Source organism: Silene latifolia, chromosome 5 (assembly GCF_048544455.1).
Source record: "Silene latifolia isolate original U9 population chromosome 5, ASM4854445v1, whole genome shotgun sequence".
Lineage (NCBI taxonomy): Eukaryota > Viridiplantae > Streptophyta > Magnoliopsida > Caryophyllales > Caryophyllaceae > Silene > Silene latifolia.
In genome coordinates, this window is record NC_133530.1 from 17,062,080 (window position 1) to 17,076,474 (window position 14,395).

The following is a 14,395-nucleotide window of genomic DNA, read 5'->3' on the forward strand; positions in this document are numbered from 1 at the left end:
AATACAACAGTTACTGTGTGAGACGGTTTTATATTGACACTTGGCAGTAATCAATTTTTTATTTTTTTATTTAGAAAGGACTGTCTCATTCTATAATGTGTGAACAGAATATGAAGTTGGTATAGCCGTAGTGAATATTGAAGAACATGGCAATATCAGTTTCAAGCTTCTCAACAGGCAAATCAGATGCTCTGTAACTAGTCGGACATTGCCAGGTCAGTAGTTAAATTGTAAATCTTTTTTTGATTCATTGTTGATAAGGTTAACAAGAAGGGCATGGACAACGCTTTCCCCTTCTATAAAAAAATTGAGTAATATTATTACGCTAGTATCGTTATACTAACAATGGTGTACTAAACCTGTGCATTGTCTTGACGGCTATTTTCATTGTCTTGATGGAATGATTAAGTCGTTGTTTGTCAACGCCTTTACCGTTCCTTACCAAACAGAATATGAAGTAAGTTAAGCCTTGATGAAAACATGGGGATTACCGTATTCTAGGTAGTTTAAGTTGCCAGCTTAGGGAATTTAACAAAGGTTAATAAATGATTCGACAGGAGAAATATTCAATATTTCAATGTAATCACTCTGATAGAGTAACTGTATCATCACTGTAACCAAATAAGTAATTTGACTGACCCTTAACTGAATACAACATGAAACATAACTACCTACCACCACCTAGGGATGGAATGAAACTAGGGGGATTATATAAATCCGAGTCCTTACCACCACTGTTACCTTCATCGTCTTTTGGGATTCCCACAAGAAGATACTCACAATCATTAGCCTGATCATAGGACGACTTAACGTCATGCCAAGGATGCTTGTTCATTCTTTTGATTCCTTCTAGCTCCATTGCAACTTCCTTCATGGTTGGCCTGTCCTCTCCCTTCAAGAACAAACACCATTTAGCTAGATTAGCCACTTTCTTTATCTGCGCAATATCTCCTTGACTGTTTACGATGTTTTTGTCAATGATATCGAACAATCGGTCCTCTTTCATCTTAAGAAGGAAGTGCATAGCAAGGCATCGTTCAACTTCAGGCCTTTGATAAGATAGCGCCTTTTTCCTAGTTAATATTTCTACTAGCACAACACCGAAGCTATAAACATCACTTTTTTCAGTTAATTCACTTGTTTGCATATATTCAGGATCCAAATAGCCCAATGTTCCTAGCACCATTGTGGCTAGTTGACCTTGGTCCACAGGAACCAACCTTGAAGCGCCAAAATCTGCAACTTTAGCCGTATAACATTCATCTAAGAGTATATTCATTGACTTCATATCTCTATGGATGATTGGGGTTGAGATTGTTGTATGTAGATATGCTAACACTTCAGCAACTTCTGATGCTATCCTTAGACGGATATTCCATGTGAAAAGAGGCACCTTTGCCTCATCGTTTAAGTGATCGTATAATGTTCCATTGTTGATAAACTCGTAAACCAATAATGGTACTTCTGTCTCGAGACAACAACCTAGTAACCTGACCACATTTCTGTTGTTGATTTGTGACAGTACGAGAATTTCATTGATGAATTGCTCAACTTGTCCAGGATCCACCTTAAGTGACCGTTTGATTGCAACTTGTTGATTATTTGCTATGATTCCCTTGTAAACAATTCCATAACCGCCTCTTCCGATTATGTTCGTTTCATTGTATTTGTCAGTTGCATTTTCCAAATCTTGTGCTGTAAAAATCTTTAGAGCATCCATCCTAGATAGTTTTTGATGTAAAATTAAACCTCCATTTTGACGGAAGAAGGTTTCTCGCAGCTGTTTGATTCGTCTTTCCCCATTTCTCCAATGCAAGAGAAAGCCAATCACAAGAAAAATTATAATACTTGCACCAATACCTGTAAGTTATAAACATCAAATACTTACTTTCTTAAGTTTTGTACCAGTTTTTGTTTTGTTTTGTGATGTAGTTTTTTATTTTCTATTTTCACATTCTGAGTTCTTCTATCTTTACCTGCAGTGATGATAACTGGCTTGAGCCAAGCCTTTGAAGAAGATATGCAGCCATCAGTTCGTGTGCCATTTCCATGGTAACCCTTTGGGCATTCGCAATTATAGCCTCCGTCAATGTTAGTACAGTATTCTGGTTTCTCACATTCATTTGCTCCCTTGCATTCATCAATATCTGATCGCATTATATTAATAATTAAAGACGTATAAATTGACAAGACTACGAAGTTCAAACAACACAAATCGTTGCGTCTTGTTAGTATTTATGTTTGGTGATTAAGAATATCTTTACATGGTTTTTTTTAACACAATCCACTTATATGGACATAGGCATGAGACTTTGAGACATATAAGTAATGTTAGTCTATACAATTCGTCAATAACCACAATCGTCGATAACCATTTGGAGAGGTTTTAAATAATGTGAAATTTTAGCATTTTAATAGTCGAAGTTTTTAAACTTTGACCAAGTCAAATGAGGTTTATGGGTTAAATCGTTAATTAGTATTGGTTGTTTTAAACAACCTGATTAGATTATACGGAGTACTAAACAATAAGCACCATAAGAAAATAAATAAAAATTGGTTCGAGTAAGATAATCAGTGCACAACAAATTAAATGTTTAGCTATGTTAATCTGACTTGTCTGTGAATTGTACTGTCGTGGCCGAAAGTATTTGAGTATTGGATAAGGTTTTTCTAAGTGAAATTTTCACTTTTTTGGTCTAAAATGAAGTGTTGGAAGTGTTGACCAAAGTAAAGTGTCGGAGTAACATAGATGGTAAATCCATGAAATAGTTACCTTGGCAGCCTTGGGGAAGGTAAGGATTTCCAGTAAACCCATCCTTGCACTCGCACCGGTACCCGTCTTGGTCAGGCTCTAAACCAGAGCAAATAGTGTTGTTCTTACACAAGCAAGTGCCCTGTTGTTGAGCTTTCAAACAACTCTGTCTTCCAATCCCCCAATTGAATACCACAGGAAGTAAAGGGAAATCTGAATAAAACCCCAATTTCTGAGTCAAATTCTTTCTCAAAAACGTGAACGCATCGGTAGCCACAGGAAAGGCGACACTACATGGGTTAAAAGGCACATCGGTGTGGTTATCAAAGCTTGCAACTGTGGTAGTTATATTGGTTACACCATCTGGTATTGAAGCCTCACAACAACCGACCCCATTACACTGATTGTCGGTGACACTGTTTAAGCTGTCACATTTAGTCATGCACCCTGTGTAGTATTGTTCGCCATGTCGAAACCCAGTAAACCAGGCATAGGTGTCACAGCCTGTTGCGACTAACATGTTTTTGGTGCTAGATATGGTAAATGTTATCAGGTTTGCCCATGTAGAGTGACTCCCTGTGGACTCGCCTTGGCTATAACAATTGAAAGACATATTCAGATTGATCCCTATTTCGCCCTCTTTCAAGGAAATATTCGAAACCGGTACGTTATCACCAAGGATTAGTTTCGGAGGATTAGAACCACTGTCACACATGAGTTTCATTATGGGGTAATCTTTGAGATTATCTGGATCATCGTAGTAACAACCCTCTTCTATACCAAATGGGTATGGAATCGTAACGTTCCCACACTTTGAGGTACAATGTGGGGCGATAACGAGTGAGGATGATGCTTCATCTCCTGTGATCAGTGGTGTTAATACCATAGTAACGAGAATTGTGAAGACATGGTTTCGGTATCCCATGTCTAAGCTATTTTTTCAGATTGGGTGGTTCTGTACTTAATTACTCGCTAATTTTGTAGGCTAGAGTTTGCTTTGAACATTAGAATGTTGATATTTAAGCTACAGATGAAAATGTTGGTCCATGAAATAGTTGACCTCGAAGTCGTCTACTTGTTATTGCTTCATCATTATTGTTTCTGAATCATGATATGTGGTTGAAGATTTAATTTTTAAGGGAGTGGACCAACTTTTTTATTATGTGAACAAGGAGGGTTGTTTCATGAACTAGGATATGGTTGACCTTGACTGAATCTCTTAACATTATTGTTCACTGATTAGTGAAGAAGTATTTAATTTCTTAAATAGTTGTCAAAATTGTTGATAATATTTGTTTTTTTGTTGTTAATTAGTTGTTGATAAGGTTACAAGAAGGCATGGACAATGCATTTAGTCCCCTGGTATCAAGATAGCGAGGCCGGTATGTTTTTAACTATATCTGATGGTTTTGAGTGGTCAGATAGTTATTTTGTGTCATTCGATTTTATATTTTCTATCTTATCTTCAAAAGGAGTATATGCAAGGTGATGTATGTGTTTGGATATAGAATTGGAGGGAAAGGGATGGGAGAGAGATTGAGGGAGCGGCGAAGATTCTCTCCGGTTAAAAAACAACTGAATGGTCTAGTTTCATGGAGGGTTAAGATTGACCGTATACATAGAACTGAGCAACGCGTTAAGAAATTTCCTAATCCAAACAAGGCGTCAAAAATACACTAAAACGAAAAATATTCAAGTAATATTATTAAGCCCTATTCTTAAAAGCTGGATCTCTCTGAACGAAGCTGAATTGAATTGAATTAAACCAGTTTATAGGACCTGAACTGAACCAAACTAATTTTTAGGAAAAGAAGTGAAATAAAAAAGTAAAGTTAACTGAATTGAACTGAAATTATAAGAACCGAACTAAATTCAACTGAACTAAGTTGAAGTGAAATTAAGTTCGGAAGAACTGCTGTATGCTATCTTTGTGCTAACAGTGGTTTTAGCTATCTTTGTTTAATTAATCTGTGCATTGTCTTTAATTTTTAATAATTGTCTTGATGGAATTATTAAAATGGTTATTTAGCGTTTTAATCATTCCTCACCAAACAGAATATGAAGTAGGTAAGCCTCAATGAAGAACATGGGACTAGCTGTCATACTAGATAGTTTTAATTTCATCACTCAGGAAGAAAGACAGTTTCAATTTTAAGCTTGGGTCTAGTTTTAATTGGCATGAGGCGTATCGAGTGCAATGGCACGCGCTTGCCTTGTAGCCACAAGGCAATCAATTTTTACAGACAATATCATATTTTTTCGATAGTTTTCTGCATAATTTCCCGTTTTGAATTTTAAAGAAGGTTATAACATGTAAACGTGTAAACATTAGGAATGATATGCCATTGCACGATGGTGATGGGTGAGCCTTGCTTGTTGCCCCCTTGTTTATAAGGCGCGCTTAAACTGCACTTGTGCTTTTTGGCTAGTGTCTCAATGAGCCTTAGGCTCAAGTGTGCCTGAGGCGCGCTTCTTTAAACCAAGAGGTTGTGAAATATAAACAAAAGTTAACAAATGATTAAGTGGAACCGTGAAAATATTTTATATAATCACTCCGATAGTATAGTTGGAGTATCATTCTATTGTATGCCTTAGGTAACCAAATGAAAACCGAATTACCCTTTACAAGAAACATACAGCAAAAAGCAGAAAACATTACTCCGCCGTTTATTACCTGCCATTTTGAAGGAGAGTGTGTATATCTGAGTCCCGACCTCCATTACTACCATCATCAACTGTTGGAAATTCTACTAAATGATCGCCGAAATTTTCAAGCTCATCAAATGATTGTCCAACACTATGATTCACATTGCTACCCATTTTTTTTATTCCTTCGAGTTCCATGGCTACTTCCTTCATGGTTGGCCTCCTTTCTCGTTTTAGCCTCAAACACAATTTTGCTAGATTAGCCACTTTCTTTATTTGCTCAATTTCTTTCGGACCATTAGATATGTTTTTATCGACAATGTCGAACAAACGATCCTGTTTCATCTTAGAAAGGAAATGCAAAGCAAGACATCTCTCTAGTTCTGACTCTTGGTTAGATAGTGCCTTTTTCTTGGTCAATAGTTCAACCAAAACAACTCCAAAGCTGTACACATCACTCTTTTCGGTTAATTCAAAAGACCGCATGTATTCAGGGTCCAAGTATCCTTGTGTTCCTACCACCATTGTAGCTAATTGACCTTGGTCCAATGGAACTAGTTTTGACGCGCCAAAATCAGCAACCTTAGCCGTATAACTTTGTACATTCATTGACTTCATATCTCTATGAATGATCGGGGTTGAGATTGTCGTGTGTAGATATGACAACACATCAGCAATTTCCAATGCTATCCTTAGACGCAAGTTCCATATCAAATGGGGCACTTTCTCTTCGTCATGTAAGTGAGCATATAACGTGCCATTGTTAATAAACTCGTAAACTAGCAAGGGTACTTCAGTCTCGAGACAACAACCAAGTAACTTAACTACATTCCTATTGTTGATTTGCGAGAGTACGAGAACTTCATTGATGAACTGCTCCACTTGATTAGGATCCACTTTAAGTGATCTTTTAATCGCTACTTGTTTATTGTCCAATATAATTCCCTTGTAAACCACCCCAAAGCCGCCTCTTCCGATTATATTAGCTTCATCGTATTTGTCAGTTGCGTTTTCTAATTCTTTTGCTGTGAATATCTTGAGAATGTCGATTCCAGAAATCTTTTGATGTAATATTAGACCTCCATTTTGACGGAAATAACTTTTGCGTAGCTGCTTAAGTTCTCTTTCCCCACGCCTCCGATACATGAAAAACCCAATTATGAGTGAAGTTATTATAACAGCACCAATGCCTGCAAAATAAAACAAAGAATTACCATACCTTCTCTAAATTAGATACCACTGTTATTGGGCGGTAAATTTGCAAATTTCGAGTTTTTCCTGGTAATACCTGCAGTAATGATAACTGGTATGAGCCAAGTTTTTGAATTAGAGATCCTGCAGACATTAGTTTTTTCGCCTTTTCCGTCGTAGCCTTTGGGGCAGTGGCAAAAATAGCTTCCGTCTGTGTTGTGACAATATTCTGGTTTCTCACATTTATTTTCTCCTTTGCACTCATCCTTATCTGATCAAATTTTAAAAATCTTCATATAAATATTGTTGGCATTTGATTTTATAGATAAAAAATATCATGCTTAAGTTTTAAATTTTAGAGTTAAGACTTAAGAGGACCCTGTCAAACTAGTGTTTCGACACTTTAAACATGTACACAAATTGTGTTGCATACTTGCATGTTTGTAAAGGGTGTTTATCTTAGCGGTACACATTTTTCTCACCGCAATATGCTTTATTGCCATATTGCCTCTCCCCTCTCCCCTCTCCCCTCTCCCATCTCTCAGATTTGGCTCGTAAATTCAAGCTCAAGCTCGGAATCTGCTTGTAGCTTGTGCTTAACAGATCGGCTCCGAACAAGGCTGAAACTCTATTAAATACATCTAATACTCCCTCCTAGTTGATTGTTGGTTCCTCTTTCCTTTTTGATGCTAGTCGGGTGTTGGTTCCCCTTTCCTTTTTTGGTAAGTTTTGTGTGGTCCAAATTCAATTCCATGTGGGGTAGGGTGTTTTGTGTGGTCCAAATTCATTTCCTTAATTTTGGTGTCCAAAAGAAAGGGAACCAACAATTAGACTAGGAGGGAGTACTAATTAAAATATTATATATTTAGAAAATCTAAAATACTAAATAAAATTTGAAATGAAAATATAGAAACTAAGGGTGTTTTTGGATTGAGGGATTTAGAGGGAAAAGAAAGGGAGGGAGAGTAGGGGACTTAAAATCCCTTGTTTGGACTTTGGATAACAAATGAGGGTGAAGAGAAATGGAGGGGGAGAGATTTGAAGGGATCCAATTTCCTCCTCCAAGGCAAATCAAAATCCCTTTCCCTTCCCTCCTCTCTCTTTCCCTTCCCTCCTTCCCCTTCCCATCCCTTTCCCTCCATCCCCTTCCCATCCCTTTCCCTCCATTTTTGCTATCGGTGTGTTTGGATTAATATTAAAAAATGATTATAAAATACCAAAATTAGATGATAAAAGAATAAAATGTGCCCTTTGATCCCAGCTTAACAGTCTTGGCTTTTGTTAAGCTTAGTTTGGGCTTGAAATCTGGTCGATCCAACTCGAGCTGAGTTTTGATCGATCCGATTCTGAGAATTCGTCCAGCCTATTCATTAATTTATATATTGAGTGATAATAGGAAATAAGAATGACATGATTTTGCTACCTTTGCATCCCTGGGGAAGGTACGGATTCCCAGTATAACCATCCTTGCAGTTGCAAAGATATCCACTTTGTTGTAAATTATCCTTGCAAATTGTATTGTTCTTGCACAAACAATTCCCTTCTGCTTGAGCAACTGTACAATTCTTCGTTCCAATCCCCCAATCAAACATCACAGGACGCGTAGGGTGATCAAGATAATAATCCGATTTCCGACTCAAATCCTCCTTTTTAAACACGAACAAATCAATAGCCACAGGAAAAGCTACACTACACGGGTTAAAACGACCGACATAGCTATGGTTGTCATAACTCTCGGGCGTGGTTGTTAAGTTGGTTACACCTTCTGGAACCCATGTTTGACAACAACCAACCCCGTGACAATGGTTGTCGATAACCATATTTAAGTTATCGCACCTTGTCATGCATCCGGTGTAGTATGGCTCGCCGGTGTGAAACCCGATAAACCAAGCGTAGGTGTCACACCCAATGACGACTAACTTGTTTTTGGAGCTAGAAATTGTAAAGTTTGGCAAGTTGGCACTCTGTATTCGCGATTCAGTAGGAACGCCTTTCTTTGTGAAACACTTGAACGATACATTTAGATCGACCAATATTTCGCCTTCTTCCAAGGAAATGTACGAAATTGTTATGTTTTTTGAACTAAGAATTGGTTTGGGAGGGTTCATAGTATGATCACAAATAAGTTTCTTTGACGGGTTGCTTACAAGATCATCCTTGTCTTCGTAGTAACACCCCTTTTCTATGCCAAATGGGTAAGGAATGGTGACATTCCCACATACGGATGTACAATGTGGCGCGATAACAAGTGATGAAACTTCTTCATCTGCTGTGATTAGTGGTGTTAATACCAAATTAATGAGTATTACTAGAACATGATTTGAATATCCCATGGCTATATGATATAGTCTGGTGTATTAGTTGGTGATTAGCCAGTTTTGAGGGAAAGTTCATGGCTTGAACGAGAAAAATGTCGGAATTTAAGCATGACGAAAATGGTAAAGCGATGGTTGATTTGAAGTTTTGAACAAATCTGTATAAATTCATTGTTTAAGATATGTGGAAAAGTTCCATTAATTACAAAAAAATGGGTAACTTGTTTGTGATATCAAAAGATGACTATGCAAGGATAGCTGCTGGTTGAAATGTTCTAAGAAACTCAATAAAATAATATCAAAGTTGGATATTTCGTCTCGTTGATATTACGTAAATGCTACTATATAAGTTAGACTAGATTAGATTATTAGACCCTTGAAAAAAAATTGTGGAGTATTAATTATTAAACATAACAAATAACCTATAAATATAGATTATAGTCCAATTGATTGTAAGTGAGTTTATAAATATAAATTAAACTTACTGGGAATTATCCCTTAGACTAATAGGCTAACGCTATCGCTGTCTGAAATGTTCCGTCTGATTGCTTAGACTGATATGGATTTGAGGCGGCTGGTACTAGCCGTGTTAATTGGGGTACTTGGGTAGGTTTTGGATTATGTCTGCCTAACGTCATTTTTGGGTCGAGTCAAGTTCAAATTGTTGATGAACAATAATTTTATCATGTTTTTGAAAGTTCAGGCCAAAAATATTTCGGCTTGTGCTATCATTAAATCAATTAATCATAACTTTAGTCAAAACTACGAACTTAAATGTCATGTTCATCATATTTAAATTAATATTAAGTTAATTCATTATTTGACCATTAATCGTTTCCAATTTTGTTTACTGGGAATAATCGTTTCTTATCTGGTTTTGGAAGGTGGAGGGCCTAGAGGCAGATTGAACTAGGGAGTCCGACAACGAGGTTGTGGCTTATGGAGGAGATGCATTATGGACGAAGGAGAAGCAATGGTGATGGAAGAAATCGAGGGTATGGTGCTGCATATTATACAGGTATATTTGTTGTTTAACTATTTGCTCCCTTCATCCTAGTCATTTGTTTATCTATTCTACTTTTGGGTGTCTCATTCATTTATATACCTTTCTATATTAGGCATGTTTTTAATAGGTAATTTGATATGCCATATCCATTGCTCACTTAATAAATGACCGGGATCGAGTGAATGTTTTACGTTAGTTTTAGAAAAAATTAAAGGATGTTATGATAAACTAAGCTCAATTTTCGAGCTTGAACTTCAAGTTTTAGGGTTCGGCGAGCTTTGAGGCGAGCCTTGGCTCAGATTCTTAGCTAACCTCGAGCTCAGATCAGCTCACTTGCACCACTAGGTTGGGTTGTATCGAACGCGTAGCTATCTAATTAATAAAATAAAACACAATATAGACAAAAAAACTGTAAAAAAGTTTGTATTGCATTGAATCGATAGCGTCCTAGCATTCTTATACAGAATAAAAATCACTCTTCCCATACAAAATCAAAATGAGCAATTCTATCTAGCTTGTACATTTACTTTAATCTTCTCCTCTCATAATCACATAGACAATACGGAGTACATTTACGTAACATACTCAACATCTAACTAAGCAAAATATAAATTACTCCGTAATGTTTCATTATGAAATGAAAAGATTGTAAATAGAAGTAAATACTATTGGTATGGCTGTCTAATGACTTTGAGAGGCCCAGTTCTAGGTGTAAAAAAGTGAGCCCTCATATTGTATGGAAATCATATTATATAAACCAATAAAATTTCACTTAGTGCTTCATAATATAAATGTGATTTTTTTCTTAAAAAATGGATTAAGAAAATCAAGTAATTTGGGGCTCCGTTTCTGAGAACCTACTGGAATCCCTGTTAGACGCCCTTGTGTCTATTGGTGATCCCAAGATATAGTTACCTCCCATCTCCGAGGGTTGAAACAAAATGGGGAAGACTGTGTAAATCCGAATCCTTACCACTGGTGTTAGTGTTAGTGTTACCATCATCATCTATAGCAATTCCTACCATATAATTTCCTGAATTTTCAAGCTGATCAAATGATTTTTCAGCCTTATACTTCGGTTGGCTTCCCATTCTTCTGATCCCTTCTAATTCCATGGCGGCTTCCTTCATGGTCGGTCTATCGTCTCCTTTCAACCTCAAGCACCATTTTGCTAGATTAGCAACTTCCTTTATTTGCGCAACTTGTTTTGGATCATTTGTTATGTTTTTGTCGACAATGTCGAACAAACGGTCCTCTTTCATCTTACGAAGAAAGTACATAGCAAGGCATCTCTCAGCTTCTGGCTTACCATAAGATAGCGCTTTTTCCTTGGTTAAAAGCTCTAGCAAGACAACTCCGAAACTATAGACATCACTCTTTTCGGTTAATTCGAAGGTTTGCATGTATTCAGGGTCCAAGTATCCTTGTGTTCCTATCACCATAGTGTCTATCTGACCGTGGTCCAATGGAACTATTTTTGACGCGCCAAAATCAGCAACCTTAGCTGTGTAACTTTCGTCTAAGAGTACATTCATCGACTTCATATCTCTATGAATGATCGGGGTTGAGATTGTGGTGTGTAGATATGATAACACATCAGCAATATCCAACGCAATCTTTAATCGCAAGTTCCATGTAAAACAGGACGCTTTCCCTTCGTCCTGCAAATGATCAAATAGCGTCCCATTGTTGATAAACTCGTACACTAGCAATGGCACTTCAGTCTCGAGACAACATCCTAATAACTTGACTACATGTCTGTTGTTGATTTGCGAGAGTACAAGAACTTCATTGATGAACTGCTCCACTTGATTAGGATCCACCTTAAGAGATCTTTTGATGGCAACAGGTTGATTACCGGATATAACACCCTTATAAACAACCCCAAAACCGCCTCTTCCGATTATATTTGCTTCATTATATTTGTTGGTTGCATTTTCCAACTCTTGTATTGTGAAAATCTTCAGTACATCCATTCCAGATACCTTTTGATGCAAAATTTCACCTCCATTATCACGGAAGTTCTTTTCTCGTAGCGTAGTCATCTTTCTTTTTTCATGTCTCCAATACCCGATAAAGGAAATTATGAGCAAAATTATGATAACCCCACCAATACCTACAAAATAAACATAAACTCTATCTGTAAATCCAGCAACACTCTTTTATTTTGGTAAACTTGTTTAGGGTAGACACTTTTTCATGGGAACAATAGACTAAAACACGGGAAATGTGAGCTATATTCCAAGAGTATCCTTTCAGTTGTGCAACAAATTTTTTAAACTTGGGCCGACAAGGCAGCTAGTAGGGCTAAGGTGTGTAGAACTTCCGTGACCCCGTACATTCAACCTGTGCATTTTATGGGAAGCCATTTGTTTACAACATTTCGAAATTTTTGCATACCTGCAGTGACAATAACGGGTACAAGCGAACTATCTTTCTTTGTATTAGAGATATCAGAGATGCAACGATGAGTAGAATTTCCAATTCCATGGTAACCTTCTGGGCATACGCAGTTGTAGTCTCCGATGGTGTTGTTACAATATCCTGGTTTCTCACAACTATTTGTGCCCTTACACTCATCAATATCTGATCAAATACAACAACAGTGTCAATAGTGTTTAGTCTGTCCGTATGGGTTGGCTAAGTTGATCAATATCTGATCAAATATAACTCACGACTCTCACTTTCGAGGCTCACAGGGTCAAGTTATCTCGAGATTGTACTCCCTTGAGTCGTAACATAATATTTTTGGTAAAAGGGGCAGGTGAATTCGTCTACGGCTGATAGTTTTTATTTTTTTTGTTTTTCGAATAAAAAAAATACTAGGAAAGAATATTTGATTAAACGATAAGTGTTATGCTTTGGTTTAAGTTTTGGGGTTTAAAATCCAATTCAGCGGATTTCCTGTCTCATTTTGGGTTCTATATTCAAGGTTGTTTAGATCTGGATCTTAATTTGAATGGATGAGGTAGTTAGGATCAGACGTTGGATAATTGAAAGATAATAAGATTCTACAAAGCGGCTTAAAAACATAATTGCAATTAAAGGAAATGGTACGAAGTCTACAAACTTACTTTAACTAATTTTTTCCCCGAGACTGATAAATGGAAATTACTTTCAAAATAATTACTCTGTATGAAAAAAAAAAAAAAGTTTATATATTACGATGGAGTACTATGAAATCGGGTCGTAGCATCAGTGCATCATAATATTATTCAACCTTTACAATTTTCTAAGCGGATAAAATAGTTAGAACCTCAAATTTTAAATCTAACCTAGGATCGGGATTGGTTACCTAGGATCGCGAGTTCAATGTAATTAAATGACATAACACAAAAATTAACAGCATAGAGTACATATTAAGGACGTTCAATTATGATGAGAGAAATCAGAAAATCTTTGGAGATTAATATATGGAATACAACAGTAAGACAAAAGAATGACATGATTTTGTTACCTTGGCAGCCTTGTGGAAGATATGGATTTCCTGAATACCCTTTCTTGCAAGCGCAACGATATCCGTCTAGACCATGTTGTTCATGCGTTAAGTTGATGCACTCTGTGTTGCTTTTACATAAGATGCGACTTCCTACTTTTTCAGCTTCCGAACAATTTTTGGTTCCGATTCCCCAGTTGTATACGACAGGAGCCCAAGGCTTCTCATTCAAATAATAACTCAATTCTCGAGTCAAAGTCTCTTGGGAAAAATGGAAGGCATCATTCGCCACAGGGTACGCGGCACTGCACGGGTTAAACTTAACCTGAGTATGGTTATTATAACTGTATGCCGTGATAGTTATGTTGGTCACGCCATCGGGTATGGAAGCTTCACAACAACCAACCCCATTACATATGTTGCCGTTGACCAAAACATCGTCTATTTCGTTGCAGGTTGTCATGCATCCTGTGGAGTAGTTCTTGCCATAACGTTTTCCTTTAAACCAGGCATAGGTATCACACCCTGTTGCCAAAAACATGTTTTTGCTGCTAGATATCGTAAATGTTCTCAAGTTCATCCAACTATCCCATCGACCGGATGGGTTGTTGCAACTATATGATATTCTGTTATTGAGGCGAATTTCGCCCTCTTGTAGGGAAATGTTTAGTATTCGGATGTTTCTACCGAGAATTGGTTTGGGAGGATTGAAAGTATGATTACATTTGATCTTCATTGTGGTTGTAGGACTGTTATCATCCTTATCTTTATAGTAACACCCCTCTTCTATGCCAAATGGGTAAGGGATGGTAATCCCTCCACAGGTTGAGCTACAATGTGACGCGATTACAAGTGATTCCGGTGCTTCAGAACCCGATATTAATCGTGTCAGCACCAAAATAATGAGAAAGATTAGGAAATGTTTTTGATATCCCATGCTTAATGGGTTTTTATTTGGATTATTGATTTCGGAAAGGCTAGAAGTATTTTTAGTTGGTATGAAGTATGAACATGCTTTGTGCATTAAAATGTCGGAATTTAAGTAAGAT

The 14,395-nt window shown here is 37.1% G+C and overlaps 3 protein-coding genes and 2 long non-coding RNA genes across 8 annotated transcripts in view; 2 read left to right on the forward strand and 3 right to left on the reverse strand.

Annotated features, from left to right (window-relative positions):
- Positions 1 to 14,395, forward strand: part of LOC141656894 (uncharacterized) — a 141,224-nt gene that overhangs the window by 9,237 nt on the left and 117,592 nt on the right. For 2 of the 4 annotated variants that reach the window (XR_012548610.1, XR_012548608.1), the window contains exon 6: positions 108 to 151. The exons of the other annotated variants lie outside the window; for them this stretch is intronic. This is a non-coding gene — a long non-coding RNA (uncharacterized LOC141656894). Of the gene's footprint in view, positions 1 to 107; positions 152 to 14,395 lie in introns of those variants that run through there. 4 annotated transcript variants of the gene reach the window in all.
- LOC141656896 (uncharacterized) lies at positions 149 to 9,897 on the forward strand. The gene is made up of 4 exons (XR_012548613.1): positions 149 to 215; positions 1,983 to 2,091; positions 4,067 to 4,134; positions 9,789 to 9,897. It is a non-coding gene; the product is annotated as an uncharacterized LOC141656896 (long non-coding RNA).
- On the reverse strand, positions 580 to 3,967 carry LOC141656890 (wall-associated receptor kinase 2-like). Its single transcript, XM_074463979.1, has 3 exons — positions 2,774 to 3,967; positions 1,977 to 2,147; positions 580 to 1,860 (listed from the first exon to the last, which is right to left on the reverse strand). Exons 1-3 carry the CDS (start codon positions 3,675 to 3,677, stop codon positions 668 to 670), a joined length of 2,268 nt encoding a protein of 755 aa, XP_074320080.1. The 5' UTR covers positions 3,678 to 3,967; the 3' UTR covers positions 580 to 667.
- On the reverse strand, positions 5,356 to 8,922 carry LOC141655944 (wall-associated receptor kinase 2-like). The gene is made up of 3 exons (XM_074462929.1): positions 8,013 to 8,922; positions 6,687 to 6,860; positions 5,356 to 6,588 (listed from the first exon to the last, which is right to left on the reverse strand). Exons 1-3 carry the CDS (start codon positions 8,920 to 8,922, stop codon positions 5,423 to 5,425), a joined length of 2,250 nt encoding a protein of 749 aa, XP_074319030.1. The 3' UTR covers positions 5,356 to 5,422.
- On the reverse strand, positions 10,822 to 14,317 carry LOC141656893 (wall-associated receptor kinase 5-like). Its single transcript, XM_074463982.1, has 3 exons — positions 13,368 to 14,317; positions 12,311 to 12,496; positions 10,822 to 12,026 (listed from the first exon to the last, which is right to left on the reverse strand). The coding sequence occupies exons 1-3, from the start codon at positions 14,281 to 14,283 to the stop codon at positions 10,822 to 10,824; spliced, it is 2,307 nt and encodes a 768-aa protein (XP_074320083.1). The 5' UTR covers positions 14,284 to 14,317.

What these genes read in the sequence shown, in the direction of transcription:
- LOC141656890 (XM_074463979.1), bottom strand. Translation starts at nt 3,677, where the DNA reads ATGGGATACCGAAACCATGTCTTCACAATTCTCGTTACTATGGTATTA. An exon ending in CCTTCCCCAAGGCTGCCAAG is followed by an intron (nt 2,148 to 2,773) that starts GTAACTATTTCA and finishes TAATGCGATCAG; the next exon opens with ATATTGATGAATGCAAGGGA. An exon ending in GCCAGTTATCATCACTGCAG is followed by an intron (nt 1,861 to 1,976) that starts GTAAAGATAGAA and finishes TATAACTTACAG; the next exon opens with GTATTGGTGCAAGTATTATA.
- LOC141655944 (XM_074462929.1), bottom strand. Translation starts at nt 8,922, where the DNA reads ATGGGATATTCAAATCATGTTCTAGTAATACTCATTAATTTGGTATTA. An exon ending in CCTTCCCCAGGGATGCAAAG is followed by an intron (nt 6,861 to 8,012) that starts GTAGCAAAATCA and finishes AAATTTGATCAG; the next exon opens with ATAAGGATGAGTGCAAAGGA. An exon ending in ACCAGTTATCATTACTGCAG is followed by an intron (nt 6,589 to 6,686) that starts GTATTACCAGGA and finishes TTTATTTTGCAG; the next exon opens with GCATTGGTGCTGTTATAATA.
- LOC141656893 (XM_074463982.1), bottom strand. Translation starts at nt 14,283, where the DNA reads ATGGGATATCAAAAACATTTCCTAATCTTTCTCATTATTTTGGTGCTG. An exon ending in TCTTCCACAAGGCTGCCAAG is followed by an intron (nt 12,497 to 13,367) that starts GTAACAAAATCA and finishes GTATTTGATCAG; the next exon opens with ATATTGATGAGTGTAAGGGC. An exon ending in ACCCGTTATTGTCACTGCAG is followed by an intron (nt 12,027 to 12,310) that starts GTATGCAAAAAT and finishes TTTATTTTGTAG; the next exon opens with GTATTGGTGGGGTTATCATA.